General features: G+C 43.0%; 1 protein-coding gene across 1 annotated transcript; it reads right to left on the reverse strand.

The window, feature by feature from the left end:
* Positions 1-2,091: 2,091 nt before the first annotated feature.
* On the reverse strand, positions 2,092-24,972 carry HECA (hdc homolog, cell cycle regulator). Its single transcript, XM_051616149.1, has 4 exons — positions 24,548-24,972; positions 10,931-11,971; positions 8,454-8,608; positions 2,092-5,759 (listed from the first exon to the last, which is right to left on the reverse strand). Exons 1-4 carry the CDS (start codon positions 24,771-24,773, stop codon positions 5,595-5,597), a joined length of 1,587 nt encoding a protein of 528 aa, XP_051472109.1. The 5' UTR covers positions 24,774-24,972; the 3' UTR covers positions 2,092-5,594.
* Positions 24,973-25,367: the final 395 nt, after the last annotated feature.

Genomic DNA, 25,367 nt, shown 5'->3' on the forward strand with positions numbered 1-25,367 from the left:
GTTAAGTTATATATTGGAGCCAGATGTAAACTCTTGAGTATACAGCACCCCAGGCAGGTACATTTTGGAAAGGAAACATTTTTCTTCATGGGAGCAAGAAGCAAATTTCTTCTTGGAACATGGCTTGAGAGCTACTCTTGGATGCCATCAGGGCTGGTTCAGCCCTGCAAGCTTTGCTCATGTGAGCATCACAACAGTCTGTGGGTTAATGAGCTCTAACCAGCCACTGTAGTTTCTCTGCATATCCCATTGATGTTGGTTGGACATCGATGAATGAAATGCAAATATGCAGGAATTCTCGTGACTAATATTTATCTTAAAGGCCAAAAAATACTCATGTACCAAGTCAATGACAAAGCACAGCAGCCGCAGCCTTAACAGGAAAGCAGGTTTTGTTTTATATGGCCAGGTTTTACTAGAATCAGAATAAACAGCAGCTGTTTCACAGAATACTGACAGAATAGAAATCAAATATGAATATAGCTGTGTGAAACCTGGGCATGTATTTTTAGGTGCACACGCCCACACACATATGCAGCCTGAATAGTTCATTCCCCTCCTCTGATACAGAGATGCCTCCAGCAGGAACACGAGCCCAGGCATGCTCCTAACCCAATTTGCCTGTGCCACCCCTATTTTACCAACATACTATATCACGTAACAGCTTGAAAAGGTTTTTTTAAGTGACTTTTTCTTTCCTCCACATTTCCACCGTGCTACTCAGTTTCTTTCAGCAAACCAGCAATTACCACAGCAGATCAAACCTTAAGTACTGAGCAGTTCAGTGCTCAGTACCGTATGCCTCCCAAAAAAAGTGGTAAAGACTGCAGTAATTAAGGTAGGGGAAGAGTTTTCCCAAAGTATCAGTTCTCATTTAGTTTTCCCCCCCAGGTTTAAGGCTTAAATCATGCCCTACAATCCCTGCAGCAAGATATCAATATGGAACCACCATGTTCACTTACAGTTACTTGATGGTAGCTTATTTACATTTCCACCTCATAAACAGATCTTGGTATTTTAAGAGGCAGCCATCCAAAGTGCTTTCCACAATTAACACAACAGTTTTTTCAGCTTGAAGGTTATTACAGCCAGCCACAGTATCTACTTCCAAAACTAAACCAAACAGCTACAGATGGATGTTTAGAGTGTTTCCAATCTCCAAATCACATCTCATCTCTCTAGAGCCATTGCCCTCCTTCCTCCTTGGCAGTATTTGCTTTACCTTTTTTAAGTCCAGATAGCCTTGATCATTTACATCCCTCCTGACCTTCTCTGTGGTAATATGCAAAGGCTGAAAAACCATGCTGTAAGCATATGGAGCAAGGTTTGCTAAAATGCAGGATTAGATGATTAGTCAGACCACTAAAACCTTATGCACGAAGCAAGGATTTAAGGCTCCCTCCAGTGCAACTGGGTTTCACAGATGGAACATTCATTTGTAACACAGGAAACCTTTTTGCCTAGTGCTACTGTACTGCATCCTCCCTTGCAGAAGCCCTTCTGCTATTTCTTAGGCACCAGAGGTCATTTTTCCATTAACATACTCAACCAGAAGTGAAGGATTCAGCACTCTGTCCTCTATCCATCCTCACTGGCAGCAGCTAGTGCAGCACCTAGCACAGCACCTGGGTGTTTCCAAAACAGCTGCAGCAGGACATGCTATGATGCAGAAGCATTTCCAATGTCAACAAAGTTAACAGGACTTTCCTTTGGCAAGGGGACATGCTACACATAAGGAAAAACTTTTCAGTGACAGTGACAGAACACTGGAACAGGCTGCCCAGAAGTTTTGAAGTCTCCTTCTCTGGAAACATTACAAACCTGCCTGGACATGTACCTGTGTGAGCTTCTCTAGGTGATCCTGCTCTGGCAGGAGGATTGGACTAGATGACCTTTTGCATGACCTTAGGCACCCCATGCCCCTTTCAGTATAGCAGTCTTCAAAATGACATCAAAGCTTTGTTTTAGTTGACACTGAGAACCTGTTTTCACTGTGGACTTTAAAACTGAAGGTGACTAGATTAAGTCTCTATAAAGAGCAGGTGTAAGACACTAATCAAGAGAAGAACGGGGGAAGAACAACCCACACCATTAGCTGTCTGGTATTTATTACTTTTTAATACAGAGAAGTCACAACAAAATATTCTCTAAGAACACACGCAAATGATATCATAACCAATTATTTTAATTTCATCAACATTCATTTGCTATGTACATATTCTTCCATCTGCAAAAGTGCAATCCAAAAATGTCTCAACAAGAAACCTTTATGGAAAAGTATCTTTTTGAGGGGTTTTCTCACCAGTGGCCTTACAAGTGTCCTCAGGTTGCCTGGTACAGCAAAATGAAGAGTATATGGGGGGGGGGAAGGAAGAAATTGGAATATTCCCTGTTTTCCTACCTAAATTAATTTTTAATACTCTGCTCACTACTGGAGACATTAATGCAAATAGACTGTAGGATAGTCTATGGGCTGCCTATAGAACACTGTTGTTTTAATGACTCCGCAGCGTTAGAAAGAACACGAATTTCAGGCTGATTACTTGGTAGATGTCAAATTACACATGTAAAAGAGGTCCATTATGTTAGTTATAGTTATCAAAATTTACTTTTAAACATCCTACTGATGGATGAATTCATTTTTACACATCCAAAATATGAAGTCTATCTAAATGCAAGCCTCTCCTATGGAAAACAGAGTTAACTACTGGAAAGAAAAGCATTTGCACATGCACTCCTATAACTATCACAAGGAGTATCGTGCATTTAAGAAGAGTAGAATGAATCTCCAAATTCAGAGGACTGTATTCTCATTTACAAAACAGGTTTCAGGCACAATTTAATCTGACCACAGGCCAGATTTAAAAGAACACACAGCATCAGAAAAATGAAAGGTAATGAAGAGTAAACTTTAGCCAAACAAGCAAAGCAAGCAGCTCCCTAGCTAGGGAAATAATTTCCCTTTTGACACATGTGAAAGCTCATGGCTAATTCCAGTGCTTGTCAAGATGGACAGCAATCAAACTGCGGTCTCATTTAACTTCTGAAGTCACCATTAGGTGCCAAAGAAGTTACCTCTGCCTTTGTACTCATACAAAGCCCAGCTGAAACTCTCATGGCCAAAGGGCAGGCCTCACTGCTTGACTGGAATCTACAGAAAATACATTTTGCAGTAACCCAAGACTGGTTTTAAGAATCAGCAAGAAGCAGGGAAAGCATTCTCTACAACTTAGGAACAATTTACTTTGGAGCAAAAGTTCAGAGGAATCTTTCCATCACGGGTCATTTTTACAGTGCTGCATGTGCTGCTAAGCCTCCAGTTGAGAGATGTGTTTTGCAAGAAAATAGGCATTTCCTCAAGCAGTAGATAAGCTGTTGGAGAAGGAATATGTTTTCTTGGATCGATTTGTAGGTAACTTCTTGTGACTTTACTCAGCTCTCAAGAGACCCCACATGGAATACCATGTTCAATTCTGGAGCTCCCAACATAAGAAGGACATGGAGCTCCTGCAGAGAGTCCAGAGGAGGGCCACAAAGATGATCAAAGGGCTGGAGCACCTCTCCCATGTAAATAGGCTAGGAGAGTTGGGGTTGTTCAGTATGGAAAAGGCAGCTCCAGGAAGTCCTTATAGCGGCCTTCCAGTATCTGAAGGGGCTACAGGAAAGCTGGGGAGGGTTTTTTTACAAGGGCTTGTAGTGAGAGGACAAGGGGTAGAGGGTAGATTTAGGTTAGACATTAGGAGGAAATCCTTTAGTGTGAGGGTGGTGAGACACTGGCACAGGTTGCCCAGGGAAGCTGTGGAAGCCCCATCCCTAGAAAGTGCTCAAGGGCAGGTTAGATGGGCTCTGAGCAACCTGGTCTAGTGGGGGCTATCTCTGCCTATGCAGAAGGGTTGGAACTAGATGGATCTTTGAAGGTCCCTTCCAACCCAAACCATTCTATGATTCTACGATCTGTGCCAACATAAGCCCTCTGTGCAGCTCAGGTATTACTAGAAGAGTGGCTAATGCTAAAATGAGCTAATTCTGTCGTTTGAGTTTTATGTGCACATTAATTCCTTAACTTAGCAGAAAGCATAATTCTCAGTCCATTCTTTTTTGGCATCTGCCTTTTTTGTTTTCTTTCCCAGGGTGGCAGAGTATAAGGGCCATTTTCAAGATCTTAATTTCAACAGAGACACTCTTTAAAAAGGTTCTAATTGGGGAAAATCAAACAACTTCAGAAGAAACAAGTAATAATCCCACCTTGTAAACAGAAACAAAACCCACAACTCTCAAGTGAACAAACACTCCATAAACACACCATGGAGAAAAGAAAAGAAAAAAAAAACCACAAAAAAAAACCCTCCCATAAATGTCGACTGGCTTGAGAAACCAAGCAAAAGATTCATGACGTATTTTAAAAAAAATAAAATAAATTACAGAAGTGAGAAATGGGAACCACAAAACAATTGCAGAGACTACAGGGCCAAGCCCTCTGATACAAACTCACTGCCTAATGCATAGTCTATTATGTACAGCCCAGAGGCATGTACAAAGTAAATATGCTAAATCTGCTTTCTTAAAAAGTCTCCAAATTTTTAGATCCCGGACTTAATGCAATTTTGAAAGACAAAGGTTCAGCAATTAGTTGTTTTAAAAAGCAATGCCATGTTTGGTACTCAGTACCTCTCAGCTCTTACAGGTTGGACAGCCCAGGTCCCACTTGGAACTCCCTCCACACCAGTCTGCAGCAGGCAGCAAAGCCTTGGCTCCAGCAGACACATACAAACACATCCCCATTCAGCCCTGCCTGCTCATTCCCTAAAAAGTCTGTGAACAAACACCTTTAAATAAAGCATGTTAAGATCTCCAGCTTGTTTTGGTACAACCAGATGACCTGCCCATCCCCAGTGGAAGCAGCACTATTGCCTATGGTCTGTCAGCAAGGGCAACACACAGCAGGAAGACACTGTGCCAAAAAATGTTAATTTGTTTCAAGACTGCATTTTCTGGCAAACATTTACATTCACTTGTCACAACACCTTAATTTACCCCATCTCAGAAAATCTGAAAGAAAGCCTGCTGAAGTGACATGGCAGTGTGGCGCCAGCTCCTTTGCCCATGGGAACCAGTGCAAAAGGCTGAATGAATTCAACAGTAACGGGACGGTTTCTTTCCAAGGATTTCCCATTTCTACCAAACTGGAAGGGCAACAACCCTCTACAATTACCCACTTTCCAATTGGACATATTTCTCTGTCCTGTATGTCTCCACAAGCCCTTCCTATAAACTGTATTACAATAATTAAAAAACAAAACAAACAAAAACCAAAACAAAAAACAACCAAATCATTTTTAGCTGAACTTTACCCCACAGGTGGGATATACTCCAAGGCCATTAAATTGGCTTGTCTCCAGCCTTCACAGAGATCTTGTCAGGAGGATTCTGGTTTTAACAACATGTATATATACATATTAATATGTACACAGACAAAGAAGCTGCTCTTCCAGTTAGAAAAAAAATTAAATTTCATCACAGAATGAATTCTATAAAAAGATATGTAATAAAGTTGAAATACCCATAAAATAGCTATTACTAAAGCAAAGCTTTCGTCAATAAGCCTCCAAAACTTTAAATGAAGAAAATGGCTTCACGAAGTGGTAGTCTAGATTTCCACAGTGAGGACACTGCTGGACGTTGCTGTATTCAGAGAAATACTGCATGCCAATCCGTACATCTATTACTGGCTTCCCACAGTGCTTACAGTTCAGTCGAGCCTGTAAAAGACAAACAAACAAACAAAAAAACACTTTTTGAAATAACCAAAATCTGCTCCACTTCTGGCCTCTGAAAAAGCGGTATCACACACAACCCCCTGCCCTGCCCACCCCAGGAGAGGGGGGAAGTCAGGAATGTGGCAGTACAGGGACCTGCTGGTAAGGATATCCCTCACTCAGAGCGGTAACTCCCAGGCATACACAATGTTTCTCACATTTAATACCACCACCAAATCCTGGAGAGTAAGCTGCCTCCCACTCTGACTGACATGAGGCAGAGAATTTCAAAGTTTATATACACACACACGATTGTTTTGGGGATTCCTCAATCTTCAGTACTGTCTCAATAAATCATTAATGAAGCCTCAAAGCAAAGAGAGAAATTTTACATTTGTACCACGGAATTCAAGCATTTAGGTTGACATTTGAACATGACGTGTCTATGAAATGTATCAGCATTTTAATCTTTTGGCTTAACAACTGTATAACTTGATCAATTTTATTAGCATGGCATGGTATCATCTCACTTTAGGTATCTATTTCAACATTTGTAATACATAACAGATAATACAAACTAAGTATCACTTCAAGCTCATGAACTATTCTACAAAATCCAAATGAGAAAGGACCAACATTAATGGGGTGGGGACATGAGAAATAACTAAAGGTCAAAGGTGAGGACAGCTATTAACGCTCAGCAGTAACAAAATAAACTACATCTTCAGAAGAAACCTGTCTGAGAAACCCAGCCCATTTGATGTACAGAAAGCATCAGGCAGTGTGAGAGCTCAGCAGACCGTTTGAAACACTCAAGAGAAACAGAAGAGATCTGAGACCATAAAGGAGCTGAAGAGTAAAGGTGGCAAATCAGCAGTGAGGGCCTAAGCTTTATCATACCTAGCTGAACCTCACAGCCCAATACACCAACAAAAGCTTCAGCTCTTCATTGAAAATAATAAAAAATTATTTTCTATGGCAATCTTGATTTAAGAAATTTTACTGGGATGAGGAGAGGAAGAAGTTATTAAAGTACTATTGCTGTTGAAACAAGGCTCAAAAAGAAAGAAACCATCACGTCCACAAGCCATCTGCTCTGCTTGAAAAAGCAGAAATTCTAAGAAATGCAATCAAGTAGAGCATGGATTTCTATGGTTTTCTTAACCAAAGTGTTGTTTTCCCTCTTGCTGCTGTCCAGCACATCTGCTAGCTGCTAGTAACCTGGCAGTGGCTGCAGTTCATTATCCTACATGCACATTTGTGATGTGTAATTGCGTATTTTGAAATAAGGTAGGGAATTATTCAAAATAGAAATTAGCAATGCAATTTGGAGTTAAATTATATATCATATTTAAATGTCATTCTTCTGTAAGCACAGAATCATCTGAAACAATCACAGTGAAACAATAATGTGTATTATCTGGCAATCACAGTCGTTGCAGCTAATGATTTTATAGTCAGTTCTGTTACTTTCCACGTACTGTCACACTGTCCATTAATCATATAATTAAGGCTCTTGTATAATGAGACCTTAATTCTTGTCTTGTACATTTAACAGAAGAAATGCAGATTTAAAATTGCTGACTTTTGTAGAGCTAGCAAGTCAGCATCAGTGTTTTATTTTTAGAAGTCCCTATTTCAAAAAAAAGTTCCAGTCTCAAGAAGCACTAAAATTGGGTAATACCTCTGTCTTTAGTTACAATTATTATCAATGTCATTTTATCCAGTAGCAGCAACAGCACTTGTCCTTTGAGCAAGACATTTTGATCAATATGTTAAATTTAAAATTAAACGGCATTTTGCATATTGACAAAACTATATTTTAGATTGCACTTAAGCACACACAGTCCCATGAAGTTATTATACTTTGAATGAATGCATCTCTGCGAGGCTCTTGTTCTCCCCGAGGAACAACACCTGTGTGTTCAAACACAAACAGCCGCCTCTCAAGCACCCTGAGCGAGCCATTCCCAAAGAGCTTTTCCCATGCGCTACTTGCACAACAGAAGTGCTCTCTGCCCACCATGACATGGACAATTCTCTCGGACACTGACCACCCTGCTGCCTCAGGGACGTGTCCACTCTGGAGTAACTCCAGGCCTTGGATCCTTCTCACTGAAGGTATAGATTAGGCAAGAATTAATGAAAACTAAGCTAAAAATTCAGGCTGTGGCGGAACAGCACCAGCAGAGTTAGTTGCAGCAAAGATGAAGGAGAGCTGGGTAATCTCCAAGCACAAAGACTCTTTAGACCTTTCCATTCCCTTGTTTTTTTTGCTACCATTTTCCTATGATAAAACACAATTCAAGCAAGTAAAAGATACTTGAGTACATGAAATATCTGATAAAAACATAAAATTGTTACTAATGTATGACTGTAATTATATCTGATGCCAAACGTACTTGCTAGTGATCATCCTAAGCATCAGATTTAATTGTGAATGCATTTAAAGGGGCTTTATTTAAAAATGTTAACCAACGATCACTGCACTGGCTTTTGTCTGGTGACAGGCCTTTGTGCCCTGTAAGCTAAGACAAAGGGACAGGGACTCCATCAGCTTTCTTGTATAGCACTCACAGGTACAGGCTGGAAATAAGGATGGAAGACAGGAAGGGAGAAGAGAAACACAAACCTTGGCTTTACTTATAATCAGTTGGAAATTCACCTTATAAGTCTTACTTACTCATGGTTACTAACCTGACAACAGGGAGATGCTGCCAGAATATCGTAGGTATACATAGTTCCCAGCTGATGCCAGCTTCCATCCCAGCGGGACTTGCACTTAATGCAGATAATTTTGTGAACCCCTTCTAAGCAGTCTACACAAACAGCATAGAGGTGCATAAGCCTTCCTGTGGACAGGAAACACATTTCTTAAGGACACTAGAACAGAGGATTAAAACAAACATTCCCAGCAACGTGTTATCTGCCCTTTAGTGATAAAAATCACAGCTTATTAATTTTTAAAGCTTTAAAGGGTGAATAATAAAGTAAAAAACCATTTCTCTGAGGGAAATACAAAGGATTTGACTGGAAGCAAAACTCAAGAATCAGTAATCACCCCACCCACCCTCTGTTCCACCACTTGTTGGTAGACCTTAGCAAAATAAAAGGAGTTGCTGAAGCTCTATGAACAGATGTCAGCTTAAGCTATATAATCTGCCAAAGTGTTTCCAAAACCAGGATTGTGCCCTAGCTTCATCCCCACCTGACAGAAGAAGTGGAGAACTGTTGAAGCTTATTAGCAAGCTGGGTACAGATTCATTTCACAACTTGCCAAAATCTGCCAGCAAGAAGGAAACTAAGGGCCTAATATTCGTCACAGTAAAAAGCAACAGCCAGAAGAGCAATTTTCTTTCATGTCCTCTTCTCCTGACCATTAATTTACAACAAGTATATTTGAAAGCATTATACATTACACATACACAGACTTTAACACACCATTCAGAACTATAAAGTTCTATCATGACCTTAGGCTCTGTACCCACAATGATTTTAAAAACTGAATTATATCAACTTCCATAAAAATAAAACAGCTCAGACTTGACAATGAAATATTGTCTTCGTGTAAATGTGACTAAACTCACCAATGCAAAATCCAAGATGCAAATTTCACAGAAAACAAAAAGCCCTACAGAAATTATGAAGATCTGGCATCTAGATTAAGCCTGATCTGTAATGATTGAATCTATTTGTAGTTTAATAGTTGGCTGATAATAAACTGTTTTGTTCAGGACAAGGAGGTAAAAATTTTAACAACTCATTATTAATGGTATCTTGTCTGAGTAAGTTTTTCAAACGTCTTTCATCCAATGGTTAAGGGGCAATTAATTAAAAAGAACATTCACGGAGTTTCATTCTTAGTGGCAAATGTTAACAAGTGACGAGTTTCACTATTACTAAGCCAGCTATTAGTACTGATAAAATGACAAGCACATTGTGCATTCCTCCTTACCAAAACAAACAAGCTCTGTTATCTCATATATGTATATTCTGTTTACGTTGGAAATGTTTTAACTTGTGTATTTGCCTATCACTTCTTCTCTTTAAAGTACATTAGGCAAGACAGAAACAGTAATGTTATGAATACAGTTTAGTGACAGTGCACAGTAATTTAAAAAAAATATATTAAAATACGAAGTTGTTGATCAAAGGAATGTTATGTAACACAGATTATGACCATGCATGGGATACAACAAATTTTATTGAAAGGAGAGAAACTAAAATGTTAAAATACCTCTCATTAATGCCTTCCCAACACACTTTTCAACGTATAATTCTATGGTTTTGATCACCAAACTACAAATACTTTCTCTGACTTATTTTAGCCATGCTGGCTGCCAGTGGGCTGCAGGATGGGCATGTTTTGCCATGTGCCACCCTGATTATTTACTCTGGGACACAGCTTTCAGGAAGAGCTGAAGCTCAACCTAGCCCACATCAGTTTGTTTCTCTAGGAGGAGAAAAGTATGACATGTCTCAGCTCTCTACTCAGCCTGGAGCTGAGATATGATCACGATGCAGTCCAAACAGGTGGGAGTTGGGAAGTAAGTCTAAATCCCCCACTACACCATTGCTGTTTCAACACACCACATTAAAAGCTTACTTTCCCTATGTCCAGCCTCTCCAAGCCACTGTTAACACAGGCCAGACTACAGTCCTTTTCATATAAAAAAAAAAAAAAAGAATTTGTCATAAAGTAAAACTGTTCTCTAGTCTGAAAGCAGATGGAGAGGCATCTCATCTCACTGATGGTACAAACAGAACCTTCACCCATGCTGCAGCACAGCACACTTAAATTTAAAAGGTCATTTACAAGTTTTATGTATGTCTTGGAGTAAAGCTCACAACAGATAATCAGCGCACACATGCTACAGAACAGAGTGACTGGAAAACCTTCCCATGATCTACCTAGAAACCAAATGAGAAATCTCTTAGCTGTAAACCCAAACACAAGGCATAGATCTTTCTACATGGCATTTGCTTTTTGTAATTCCTTCTAAGTGTTTCAATCTCATCCAGGTGATTAATTTGGATGCAACTTCAAGCTTTACAAAACTGCTTAAAAATGAAGAATTGGGATGAAAATCTGTAAGGGGGAGAAGGTGGGATTGGGTACAGAAGGCAGTTCCATCACTTAATGAAGCCTAGCATGACCAACAGACAACCTGTACCTTGAAGGTGACAGGGAACATCATATTCAATCTCATCGTGTCTCGATGGGCTAAGGAACAGGGTCCCGTCCACCAGCGGAAACTGTTCAAACACTGGCAGTGCCCTGTGGCATAATGCACAGTTTACAACGTTCCTGTGGCTGGCACTAAGAGCAGCAAGGATAAACTTCCGAAGGTCCTCCCCTTGGCCCACCTGGGCATCATCTTCCATCCGCACATGGAAAGTATTCAATTTATGCCTGGGGATGTGAGTAAGCAGCTCAGATAGATCAAGCCTTCTCAAAAACTGCACAGGAGCATCAAAGTGTCCTGATCTATGTGCTTGCAAGCCAGCTGCCCCGTAATCAAAATGTGCATTCCTGAACATGCCCCCACTGGCCATGTTCTTCTTATGGGGCTCCAGGTGAATGGCATTCTTCAAAAACTCTCCTAAGTATCGCGAGGAACGAGGGCCGCTGAAGTGTGTGGGGGCAAGAATAGAGTAGCCAGTGGGTGGGGACTGGCCGGGAGAGACACAAGGCGAACGAACACCGTAGCTGCCGCCCATGACACCCTTCTCCTGGGAGTTCTGCCTGTCCATTGAGTGCCGTCGCTGGATGTCGTGACTCAAGCCCTTCTGTGGCTTGTTGGCTGACCTGCCCTTTTTGGCTTCCTCTGCTGACTCTGCCATTGATCTTCCTGTGCTCTTCTCCAGCACCGATTTTTTCTTCTTATCATCCTGCATTCGCTTCACTTGGTACCAGTCTGTGTCCTTTTTCAAATGACCCTGCCCACATCGACAGGAACAGAAGCGGAAAGCCAGATCATATCCCTTCTTTGTCCACATGTTTTGGCGACACTGCTTTTCGTTCCAGCTCCTGGCTCTGCCAATGCAGTTGAACTGGACAAGAATGCTGCTTTCCCACTCGTAGAAGCACTGAAGGTGCATCCAGGTGCTGTATGGACAATGCTCATTATTGCATATAACCTTCTGGTAGTCATCCTTCTCAAGGTCCACCGGTCTTCCAAAGCTACAGATCAGTGGAGTAGCACAAGGGGCTTCTGTGGAACATAAAACAGATAAAATAATAACTTAATGGCCCATTTATTGCACTATTTATTTCAATACCATGCCAAATACACACACGAGCTCTTACTCATGAACCATATTATAGAAGGGCCCACAAGAACTAGTTCTGGGTCAGGGTAAGAAGTAATCTTTGCCAAAAAAAAGTTAAGTAAGTGAAAGGAGATAGGAAAAGGATGGAATAAAGAAACAAAATGACATTACAGCTTAATATTCCAAGCCAAAGTACCTCAGAAGAACTAGCACTCTTCAAGGGTTTGTGGATACTGTTGCAAATGCTTTAAAAAGTAAAGAGAAAGCTTTGTGATGCTTCTGGAGGGTTTTTTTAAAGCCCGAGAGGCAACACAGGGAGAATACACAGAGATGCTTGTTTAGAAAAAAAAAGTAGGCAACACAGCCTGGCTCTGTGATCACAGGGAGAGGCAGGAATTAATCTTTTCTTTAGGACTGAGCAAGACACAACAGCTAAGAAAAGAAAAAGGAAGCAGAGGACTTTGAAAAGCAAGACAAACAGCTTATGTTCATAGTGCAGAAAGGAGGGCCTTCATCCCTGACTTACTGGACAGCTAAATTTCACAAACCAGATAGCTCTGAAATGCAGACAGGTTAAAAAACCCCAAATGCCACATGGTCCTTTATCAGCATTGTAGCAGCCTTTGCTACATCCTTGAGCAAAGAACAGTTTACTTCAATTCTCTTCCTGCAACAATATCAGCTTCTACATAAAAATGCTCTACAAAAAATGTTCTGCCTGTATGACCAATGACATTATCCTCTCCTTCCCATGGTACCAAAGTACCATGGACCACATACAGCTCCCATTTCTGATGCTGTTGCAGCTGGGAGGCACAGAAAGGACAGGAAATTTTTAGTTGGAGTTTCTATTGGAACTTGAGTTTCTAATTAGGAAGTTTTTTAGATGCTTATTCAAGTATTACAAATATTTCATGTTCTGTATTTCTTGCTTCCTGCTTCCTCCACTTGACCAAAAAATACTGCTCTGACAGGGCTGGCAGCCTGCCTTTTAATCTCTACATTGCTGCATTCAAATGCTAGCAAGCTTCTCAGGGTCTTGCACGTTCAAGTGCTGCCTCACCCCATGTGAAAGAGAGCAAGCATCTCCCTGCAGTTCCCCACTGTCAGCCAGAGCTCCAGGACCTGCAGGAGAGGTACACCAAGCCTTTTGGAGAGAGGCTGCTGTGATCCACTTTTTTTTCCTTAGAGAGCTTCAAATTTCTACCTCATAAAAATGCCATTTTGTTGCACTGCTTTAATGCTGTTCTTGTCACTGCTAGCACAAATAATACAACAAAATTTGCAGTGGTTTTATGCTGCTACATTCACATTTAGTCACTCTCAGTAACAGATTCACTACCCATCATCGCCTGTCCCACAGCAGCAATACACGAACTAGATGCTTTACAACAACAGATCTTTGCCATGCTAGTAATTTTGCCCCTTCCCAACAGGTTTTTGTGAAAAGACTATACACAAATAAAATCTTCAAGGTTACCTTCAGTACATTCAAGATTACAGTAGCTCTTAAGACTTACTTACTCAGAAGAGACAGGCACAAAAAAAAACACAAAAGAAAACTTTTCTGAGTCATTCCCTGGAAGATGCCACATCCTTCACCTCATGCCTCTGCCTCCATTTCAAATGCCAAAAGCACCACAGTCACAAGAAGAATTTTCTGCAATACCTTTCCTCTTAAATACCTTCCTCTTAAAGCAAAAAAAAAAGCCTATTTCATTTCAAAATATGGGCTTGTTCACTCATTAGAAACAAATTACCAAACTGGAGAGAACACAGAGAGGCTTTCCCTACGAACTCTTGGGAATTGCCTTCGATACATGTGACATCCATATTTGTAACTACTTGTCTCAGGTCTCTCAAAAGTCCACTAAGAACGTGCAGGTTTTGAAATGTCTCTTAGAAGCACTAATTTTATTGGCTACCAACGATTAATTTTTCTACACATTTTTTACTGTGTATTATTGAAAATAAAGTTGCTGGGTTGGCAAAGAGCAAAACTGAATCACAACTCACCTGCCCTGAAACAAAATCTGTCAGTTAACCAGTTCAGAGAGTTCTCCCACTCTCTCTCTCAGACTTTGATTCAAGTCATGCTATGCCACACCAAGCACCTCTGCAAAGTTTTTCTTCATTGTCAGTCATTCTTTCATCATATTTAGGGTCTGAAAGTATAGTTTGCAATTACAGCACTCTTATGCAATTTATCAGGCAAGAAGCCAGTTAAACTGAAGCCATTAAAGGCAAATCATCACAAGTCAGATGTGTAGCAAGATACCAGAGGTACCAATATGAACAGTTCTCACACATTTTCTGTATTCATCTATTTTGGTATGTACTCCTTTCCACCACTGCCAGGAGGCAGGAAGAAAGAACATGCCAAAAACCCACTTATGCTCCCTCCTGTGTTTCAGAGTGTAAATGTTCTAACAGTCACAGGTATAATTATAGCTGATAGCTGAGGAAGTTACTATATAGATAAGTCTAGAGATCTCCACTTTAGAATAAAGACTTTACACTTGTTCATCCATACTGGCATAGTTAACTGACTAAATAAGAAAAGTGTTTCCTTGATTAGTCTTTGCCCATAATTTCGGCAAATTGGATGCAAAAATATATGATCTCTCCCCTGAAAAATTTACAGTCTCTTCATTATGTCAACAAAAAATTAAATTAATAAAGTGGTTGAAATGCAGAAAAAAGCCCCCACAGCTCGTGTGTATTCCATGGAACATGTCCATAATTATTTGATTATGATCATGTACTGGTTGTTCAGAGGCTATTGTAAAGATGACCTTGAAAAGATTTTTCCCCCTTTTCCCTGGCTGGTCAGTGGAAGGATTGTGGAATGGGACCTTCTCCTTGAGAATTTACAGATGCCAGATTACCTGAGGAACTTCCCACACAGCATGAGCAAGAACAAGTTTCAAGTTTTGGTCAGCAATGTCTTTTTCAACATTAAAGTGAACTAGATGACTACAAAGTTTTCAGACATTTCCTCATCTGATCTTCTGTCTACTCAGTGTAAATTGGCTGCTCATACAATCACCATAACAAAAGCAGGTCTACAAGCAGTTGGAAGAAAGCAATGGAGTGAACAAGAGCCGTCCCCCACACAAAAGGCCCCACTGGATTATTAAGTGGTGGCATTGAAATCACTTTGGAAAACACACATTGCTAAGAGGAGAAGCTGGTATCTGCTCACCTCTTCTGGGAAACCACCTGACGTTTCACTACTGTCACTGCGGAAGCACAGGAAACAGTAGAAAAGCAACAGGCCTCTCTGCCATGTTGACATGCTCCAGAGCAAGGTTAATACCAGGCTAGTCAAAGCACCTGCTTTCATCGATACAGGTTTGTAATTACAAAGCCTGCTGATTTAAACAAGGCCTAGATAAAATTGCTGCAGTACTACTATAACAGAAATTGAAGACCTCAGCACGGCTGGGGGTTGTAATAAGTTGTCCCAGTAGAAAGTTCTACCACTTCTGTAGTATCCCTGTATTTAAGAAAGCAGAAAACTCCACTATTTGAAAAGCGTATAGAAACCTCAAGTCAACATTTGGTTCTGACTAATATTTCAAAGTCCAGCAGGTCTATCTGTACAAAGAAGACTGCAGGACTAAACAACTCTTGCAAGATTTCCCTCCATTCATATCTCCTGCCAGACATAACCATGCCACTTGTTACCACATAGAGAAAAAAAAAAAAAAAAGAAACAGAAAAGGAAGCAATTTTTGGTGGAACTTGCCCAGTTCACAGCAACAGATAGGCCTTAGGAGCCAGAGACAGCATTCAGATCACTTAGCACAGGAGCCACATCAGCAAATGTGAAGAGCTCTTCCTATCAATTCACACTTTTGAAAGTGCTCTATATTATTTAATCAACACTATATAAATGAGACAAAGCATTTATTACAGAATTACAAAACTTTAAAAATTCTTGTTATCAAGTCCTTCTATTTCTTATCAACTAGAAAGCCATTTTGGGATTATTCTTCAAAGTCAGAGCTAGAACCATCATCTTAATGTTTTAGGATAACAGTACAATGATTACTGTCAAGCAAGACAATAAGGGGGTGTAAACAGAAATTCACATGGCTGAACTGTCCATCCACACCTGCAGCCCCAAGGTGCTTTGTCACTTAAACACAATTTGCTTCCAAGTAGCAAATAGCTCAACAGATTGCTGGTTTCCAAAGTTATGAAACTGAGCTTCAGAAAAAACAAAAGATTACCAGGTATAAGAGCAGTGCCCATTCTCCCAGCAGACATTTCTGAAAAAATGCCTAAATGACCCCCAAAATACCTCTGTTTTACCTCTTACTTTCAGGATGGTTTCACAAAACAAGAGACACTGCAGTTTCATGCAGCACAACGGCTTTGATGTTTAGACACAACTGCCCAGCTGTGACAGACAGACTGCCAAATGGCAACTACAATTTCACACTGCTTCTCTCAAGAAGTTATGTTTCCACATAAAAAAATACTTTTTCTCATATTCCACTGTAGTGATTTCATCAGTAATTCTGAAAATAGTTTCAAGGAGCAGCACATAAAATGTCTTCTGAAACAGAAATAACGTACAATATTCCAAACAAATATATATTTGAGCACAGACAGCTTTAAACAAGGTTACCTTTTATGTTGACAGAACTACCACAAAATTGACTTTTCTTTCAAAAACGAGAACTTGACAACAGACTGCAAGGAAGCTTGTTTGGGTGTTTGGCTTTTTCTGTTTTCCTGTCCAGGTTTACAAACATCAGTAAAAGCCAGGAATAGAAACAGACTGTTGAGATAAATCTCCCTCAAAAAAAAAAAAAAAAGCTACATTAATCAGTTTCTATGTTTTGTGTATGTGTATGTGTATGAAGACCACCCTTCCCATTTTCTGACCCAAACGAAAGCAGCAGAATGGCTGCCTGAGGAACTTCCGTCTGGTGAAGTAAATGGAGGAGAATGCTGTTTACTTGTGTTTACACACCCATAACAAAAGCAAAGATGCACCCAGCAAGCCAAATGCAATGCCTCCACGGCTCCAGTTTCGTGACTGCTCTCCTTTGTTCCTAGTCCTCAATGAAGATGCCTAAAGCAAAATGTGCTCTTCTTCCTCCCTCCATGTCCTCACTTTATCCATTGTGTTAAGCATCAGTTTTTTCAGTCAGTGGACAGAAAAAGATAATTACTTCCTGCACGCATCAGTGTAGGTTTCAGCTCACCACACAGACTCACGATCACTGGCAAAGCCCTAGAGAGGTGTTGAAGAGGCTGGGGCAGAGGAGAGAGAAGTGCACCCTCTGTTGGAAGAGGCAGCCCTACTGTCAACCTAAAGCAATGGATCTGGAAAAAGAAATTACCTAAAAAAAAAAAAAGGTAAGGTCTTAGCACCAGACCAGCTGCAAGACACTTACTATGGTTTGCTTCCAGTAGGTTGTACTCTAGCATCTCATCATCTATGCCAAGGACACTTTACTTGCCAGCACGTTACCTAGGCCAGAAAGGGTACCCGTGGGACACATGCTCTGCAAATCAAGTGCTTGAACCTCTACCACTGCTTTCCCATGAACAGTGCTCTCTTCACAACCCTACACAGCTCAGAATTGTTCACTCTGCCAGCCTGAACCAGAGCTGAGTCATTTCTGTGTAAGGCTACTCCCTACCAACCATTTGCATGAATCTTCTGAATTTCCTCTGCCATCAGCATAGCTTTATTTTAACTGAAGTAATATTATATTATCATGCTAATACTGTAATGCAGCTGTAGGAAACAAACGACCACCACAACAACAAAACAAACTGAAGAGAAAACTTGTATTAGTTGTCCAACGTGCTTGCTTGGGTGAACCTCGGAATACAATCTAATATGCAAAATATTACCAAGACATGACAAAATGGTATTGCTATATGCATTAACTGGTTAAACAGTACAAGTAATACAGCAATACAGACATGATCAGCCACCGTCCTAAGAGCTTGAATGCAGCAGGAAAAATGCAATGGGAAAAAACGTTTCACACATGGACCCAAAAGGCAGGCATGGATCTTCAGCGCAGCAACAATGAGTAACAGCTGACAAACAGTAACAGAAGCCTTTCCAAATAGCTGAGCTCATGGCTTCTATTGATAACATTCACTGATGATGACTGTCTCTCCAAAACTTAAGCAATCTTTGCAGACTGATCAAGATGATAGTTTCCAGTCACTCTTCAGGAGGGAAGGGAATAAACAAGACAGCCACCTAAAACGCAGGCTTTCTTCTGTGTCATGAGAGTCCTTCTTACATTCTTGGAAAGAGAAGACAATGCCAGCAGCCCATCTGCAGTGAGCAAGGGACAGAACTTAGGTTGATGTGACACCCAGCAGAGACACCCCCAGACAACCCCTCATTGCAATGGAAGTCTGGCCGACAGCTTTCCACAGGTAAACACCCACATATTGACACTTACATGCCAATCCAGAGCTCAATCCTACCCAAAGAACCACATAGCTGCAGAAGGAACTAAAGAGCACAAAGTCATAAGTAACCTGGTTCTGCTCTGCTCAGCACACTTACCCCAAGTACAAGACGAGTAGTCATATGAAGTGACCACCTACCTCTAGAAAAGATTTCAGGTAATTTGGAGCTGTTAAACTCTAGTTCACCTGGGAATACAGATCATGGAACTCCTGGAGGGCTCAATAGTTGCTAGAACCATCTCCATGCACTTCAATTAAGCTGACTTAATGTTTGGCCTCCAAGGGAGTCTCTTCACAAAAAAACCCCAAACAACTAGAAAGGCCTAGCAATTACACAGCAGTGAGAAGATGCCATGGAAATCAGTAACTCATACCTGCCATATTCACACATCCTAACTTACAGCACATTCAGAGCTAGTGCACATTTATGAAATCAGCAATTAGCACATGATAGAGAGTCAGTTATCTGTGGCTCTACTCAACCACCCACTCCCAGCTCAGCCATCACCTCACCCCTTAAGTCAGGAAGTCGAGCAAAACTGTACAGACTAAGGAGGACAGGCACTTTTATGTGCACAGTAGTTGTTTTCAAGTCTAGGGATGTTTGTGTTATTGGTCTATCCTTCTCAAATTTCCATATGACAGTATTTTTATTTCCCATGCTAAAGGCTAAGGAAGTTGGTAGAAACTCAGTGGGAAACAGCAGATGCAGTCCCCCTAGATGCAGTACTCAGCATCTCTGAAAGACAGCAGCTCCTGAGTGTGGAGCTGTCAGCTCCAATAGACATCTCCTTCCCGATGCTGTGCTGGCTCCCAGCCCTTCCCATGTGCCATCTTGGGTATCTGTGCAGTACAGAGACCTTGACTGTGCACTGTTCCCAAAACAAGTAGCACAGGAGTGGAGACAGGGAGTGCCAGGCACACTAAACAGCCAGGCTCTGACTGAAGCGACCTCCTCTCCCAGCAGGCATTCAATACAGGAACAATAGCAATATCCCTCTCAAGCCCTGGAAGGAGGACTGATAGACTCTACCGTCCAGGAGAGACAAAAAGAAAGAGATAAAGATTAAAGAGAATGCTCTCAAGATAAATGTCACTAAAGCCTACCAGGAACTGCCAGAGCTCCACTCAAAATCCCTCAAGCTTTCAAAACAGAATTACCCACTCCAGTGACTAGATTACTGCCTTGAGAGACCTCTTTGAAATAATTTGAATTTCTATCAAAACTGTTTAAAGAAAGCTCACGCCCTGCTAATGCTGTTGTAATTTAGACACCTTGAAGATTAGCTGGAGTATTTTACTCTGATTTGCATGCAAGGCTTACCTCTATTTTTTTTTCCCTTACATACACTGCAGGAAAAAAAGCAGAGAAGGATGGATGTGTGCCAGTCATCATGGTATTTTAGTATCAAAGGATGTCTCAAATTGCAAGGCTGTAAGCGAGGCTGAAAACTTACAAATGTCTCCAAGGGTTAGAAAGCTTTTTGTCACTGCTTGTTAGATCACTGGGAGGCAGACAGGGGATGAGTACAGACAAAGTAAAGCTATCACTTCAAAAACTGTACTTCCTCACACAAAACCAAACACCAAGCCTAACCCTTAGTCATGCAAGCGCTACACTTGAGCAAATGACTAATCACATGAACACAGGATGCTGCCAGGGCACTGATAACCATTTTGATAGCAAGTAACTGTTAAAAAAATATTAAATGGGTGTGTACTTGCTTTCATGAAATCGTAGTATTTATTTGATTCAGTAATGCCATAGACATGACTCCATTTGCAAAGATTTGCAGAACATGAATTGCATTTGCTACAAAAGCATGTAATTGCATAGTTCGAAAAAACCTAAAATGAACATGAAAGTCTTTTCGAACCCGATTTGCATCGATAAGAGACAGTGAAATTTGCATTCAATTGGTTTCTGCAGTTAGAAGAGCTCAATGGAATTATGGAGCAAAATGGTTTGCCTTTAGAAAATTAACAGACATTAAATTTTGTAGTCACTGCAACAGAACAGAAACTTAATTTTCCAGGTGGTCTCACTGATATCAATGGGACTCTGTCAAGCTAAGTAATAAGAAGGTACCAATATTGAACATCCTAGATTGCCAAACTGGAATTGGATGTTACATGCAGCAGGGAACATTTGATGACAAATATTAATCCATGTTTAAATACTACAGCAATTCATGTTCTAAAAATATGTTTTTAAATTAAATATTGCACTGACAATTTTTTCTGGCCCGCTTCAACTATCCCACTTCCAGGATGAAGGATGGTTTTAAAAAAAATCTTAATTGTTGGCCAGTCACAGCTTTCAAAACATTAGTCACTGTGGTGCTGACTGATTTTCTTTTTCATACAGTCATCCTACATTAGCATTTTTATTTGAAAGTAAATCAGTCTTACAAATTTGTGAAATCCAGGTGAAGAGCGTGTAAAAGCACAGCCAGCCATTTTAAATCCAGGGAAGTACAGAGAAGTTCAGAGCCTGACTAGCACAGTGGACACTGGTCACACAGCCCCTTGGTTGCCACAGTAGGAACTCTCCCCCTGGAAAACATGCTCCAGTGAGACCTACAGTAACCACTTCCACCAGCCTTTTTTCCCCTGAAGGATGATCTTATGTCCAGGGATCCTGCACAAATCTGACCTCCGGCAACTCCACCTGACAACCCACCAACTCGCCAGCTCTGCCACTTCAACTGGTCAAGGGATCACCTATGCCAGAGGAGAAAAAGTATGATCTTAAAACAGGTGGCCAATACACTGTATAACAATGCTTTAGAGACATCTATGCCATATTTTTTTACTGTAATTTAGCTAGCTATAATGAATTCCATGTCAAAGGGGAAAAGTACAGATACAGAGAGCAAGCTTCTCCTTTTCCTTCATCTTCTCATAGCACCAACACTGGAGAGACTAGGATGACAAGGACAAGGGGACAAAGCAGCAAGACGCCCAATACCTGCTGAAAAGTTACCATGCAAGATGGAGAAAAGCCATCACATCTGGTCTCCATCTTCCTGATTCCCACAGCCAGACAGGGAAGTTGAGAGCCCTTAATTGCAATTTTAGCTCTGAACATGCACATGTTAAAACACCACCAAAAAAATCATAAATAGATGCCCTCTTGGGACAGGGCAAAAATCACCCTACATTTCTCAATTGTTATGCCAAAAATTGACTGACAATTTGAGTCAAAACTGTGCAGAGTTTGAAGCTAAATTTGTCAAAATGTAGAAGGAAACACCTTTCCACTGTAAAGAAGTGCTGTGACAGCAGTTCTGTATTACGTGGTCAGAGCTGCACAGAGAAGTCCAGAGGAAATTAAAAATTCTGTTTCCTGATGGCACATGGATGGGGTGCAGAAACAACACATGGACCACGTAATGAACTGTGAGGACTTAAAAAAAAAATAAATTAACCACTGTCCCTTCCCCAAATGAAGCAGGGTCCTTATGGAGCCATGTAATTAAGACAGTCATACTAAAATAATGATGCAAAGCCAAGGTTTGCACAGACAGTCTTAATTCTGCAATCATTAAATCTGCTGCTTTCATCTCTGCATACTTCTGTCTTGCCATATTAATGGAAGAAAACAGGTTATGCTATTAGGATTATCTTCTCCTTTTCCGGGGTAAAGATAGGAGAGCGATAACTCTAGACACATTCAAATTACTGTGGAACAAGAAATGGTGATGATGGAGGAGAGAAGAGCAAGCCCAGGAACAAGGGACCCAGAGGACCAGCAAGCCTGGGCAGCATGACTGCCAGCATGCAGCTGCACAGTCCAAAAGCAGCAAAGCAAGGACCTTCCCTGCACCCAGCACGCTTAATCCACAACCCAGATAATCTCCCGTGAATAATCGAGAGTTGACTGTGTCCAGCAGAACTCTATTAACCTCAGAACTCACTGCAGCAGGCCGCATCCTCCATAAACTGCTTAGTGATCAATTAACTGTATGTGCATGGCCTCTTACAAAGGTCTAGAGTCTAGCAATGGGATACTTGCCTCCAAGGCCCTGCCTATACTATAAAGCTTCATTTCAGATTCATCGGTTTTGAAGACTAGGGGGAATCCATTATCATCATCTAATCTTTTCTTGCATATGACAGCCAGATTCTCAGCTCTGTAGCATGACAGCAGCAGTTTCTGAACCAAAACTGTTGAAAGCTTTGGACTTATCAGTGAGAAAACAATTTACAAAACTTCCAGCTCAGGATTATCTGATGGGCAGTAGTCAACGTAAAATAAAGCTTGCCACCACATTTACTCCTCCAGCCTTTAAGATTATCTGAAATGAAAGATATGACTAGACACAATAATCCTGTCAAGGCAAAGTTCAGGTGTACTGACCAGGCACTTAGAGCAAATGCCAAAGCCAATGTTGTACCTCTGTTGCGAGGGGGGGAAAAACCAGGGAGGGCTGGATTTGACAAGAGCCGAGAATGTTTCTAACCACTGAAGTCATAGAGACCGGGAAATAAAGAATAAAGGACAATCTTGGGTTAGCTCTCCAAAGGGCAGCCTCAACTTCTGAGGAAGCTGGCCAGCACAGAGGAAGGATGTGTAAAGTACCTGGGACACAGTCTTACAGCTGAAGATGGCTGACAACCTGTCCAGCCAGCAAGCTGTACTGGTGCCAGCATTCACTGGCAACACCTTCGGTGGCATCTGCAGAAGGAACAGTGCTTCATTATCCCCATGCAAAACAGCCACACCAGAGACCTACCTCTACTTTCACTTGTGCTTAAGCACCTCAAAAATAAATACAAGCCACCAGTGTCACGTCTGAGACGCCACCTGCAAAGCAGATGTCGTGCATGTTACATCACCGCGCTGAAGTCAGGATAAAAACGCTCCAGAAATTCTCTAACTGCTCCTAACCTTATTTTATTATTATTTTTTTTTTACCCTTGTTCACTCACTTAGAACAAATAGCCAAAAAACTCTAACAAAACCTCAGAAAGGAAATTCTAAGCATTCTTCATGATTCTCTGGAGTAAGCAGTATTACTATAAAAGCAGTCTGGCAAAGACCTTCTGAGCTAAAGTGATTCGTAATTAATTGCTAATATTTCTAAAGAAAACTTTCCATTCAATAATACACTGGAATCAGACATCTTGAAAACCGAAGTTAGATTCTTGGAACTACCCCTTTGGCTAACAGCAGCCAGGCAAAACTACCACCACAAAGTGTAAAACCAGTTGTAGCTACCTTCCCACTATTGCCAAAGCATGGAGAGCAAAAAAGCCTCATTCCAGCTTGGGAGGGGAAAAAATTCAGGAGTAGGGACTCTGCACACCAGTTTGTAAACCTAGCAGTAAACCTTGGCTTAGCAGAAAGTGTTATAAAAATCCCAGCCTACCTTTAGTTTTAGCCTGAAACAACATTTTGCAACAAGATTATCTCCCAAACAAGGAGAGCAACCCAAGTTTCTGCAAGAAAACACCTTACTAAAAATCGCTCTTAACCAGAAAAAACAACCCACTAACCAAACGCAGCATAAAATGGTTGATGAAAAGTGTGTTACCCTGACGGACTCAACTACTGTCAAACGACAAATAAAACGGACCGAAAAGTAGGACTGCATTTTTAATTGTGCAGAAATAAAGTCGGAATTTTTCAGCTCGGCACTGGAGCAGCCGAGCAGCAGCGGGACCTGGCAGGGAGGCACCTCCCGCCCGCCGCCGGGGATGCGCGCTGCCCCCGACCGCGCTCCCGGACCCCCCGCCCCAGCCCCGCCACAGCAGCCGCCCTCCCGCGGGTCACCGGGCGGGGACACCCCGGAGAGCAGCCCCCAGCCCCGCCGCGCGTTTCAGGGAGATCCCGGCGGCAGCAGGGGCCACGCAGGACCCCCAGGTGCCCCCCGTGGGGCTCGCCCCTACCCCCGTCCGCAACCCGGCCCGTCCCCCCGCCCATCCCGACCCCGCCGCCACGGCCCCCGCGCATCCCCTCCCGCCGGGCCCCCCCGCGCCGCCCACACGCCCTCAGCCGCCGCCTGCGCCACCGCGGGCCGCGGGCAGGCCGCGGGGCCCGGCTCGCCGCTCACCGCTCTTGACGTCTCCGGCCGCCCCGCCGCCCGCGGCCGCCCCGCCGCCCGCTCCGCCGCCCGCCCCGCCGCCCGCCGCCGCTGCTCCGGCTCCGCCGCCAGACGCGGCCCCGCCGCCCGCCGCCGCCGCGGCCCCGCCGCTCGCCGCCGCCCCGTTCTCTTGCTCGTCGCCGCTGCTGTTGGCGCGCTTATTCTTCTTGCCCTTGCCGCCCTTCTGGTTCGGCATCGCGGGCCCGGCCGCCGCCGCGGCGGGGCAGGCGGCGGCGGCGGCTCCGGAAGGCGGCTAGCTGCGGCTCATGGCGGGGCCGCGGCGGCCGCGCTGCGCTGGCACCGCGCCCGTGGTGGGCGGCGGGGCCCGGGGGGTCGGGACGGGAAGGGCGAAAGGCGTGTCCCGTTCGACCGGCCGCCGCCGCCCCGCTTCCTCCCGGAGCAGGCGCGGGCGCTGGCAGCAGCGGGAAGCGGAGCGCGGTGGGGGGGGGGGCTGGGGCTGAGCCAGGCGGGGGAGCGGGAGGGGCTTATCGGGAGAGGGAAAGCCCCGCTCCCGCCGGCACGGGGCGGCGGGCTGCAGCCGCGGGCAGGGGGGCGGGAGGGCGGCAGCGCCTCCCTGGAAAAAGCAGGAGCTGGGAGCCGGAGCGGGAACCGGAGCCGGTCCCCCCGCAGCAGGGGCGGGGCGGGCGACCGCGCCGGGAAGCTGCCGCCGGGAGCGGGGCCGCGCCCCTGGGGTAGGGCGGGGGGACGGGCCCGGCGGGCGGGCGGCTGCCTGCGCTTCTCGCCGGAGCCTCGGCCCGTGCGGTCAGGGCTGGGCTGCCGCCTCGGCATC

The sequence above is a fragment of the Apus apus genome, chromosome 3 (assembly GCF_020740795.1).
Source record: "Apus apus isolate bApuApu2 chromosome 3, bApuApu2.pri.cur, whole genome shotgun sequence".
In the NCBI taxonomy this organism is placed as follows: Eukaryota; Metazoa; Chordata; class Aves; order Apodiformes; family Apodidae; genus Apus; species Apus apus.

Coding starts and splice junctions, on each gene's coding strand:
- HECA (XM_051616149.1), bottom strand. CDS start 24,773: ATGCCGAACCAGAAGGGCGGCAAGGGCAAGAAGAATAAGCGCGCCAAC. Junction 8,609..10,930: donor TGTTCCCTGTCACCTTCAAG/GTACAGGTTGTC, acceptor TCCTGTCCACAG/GAAGGCTTATGCACCTCTAT. Junction 5,760..8,453: donor CAGCATCTCCCTGTTGTCAG/GTTAGTAACCAT, acceptor TGTCTTTTACAG/GCTCGACTGAACTGTAAGCA.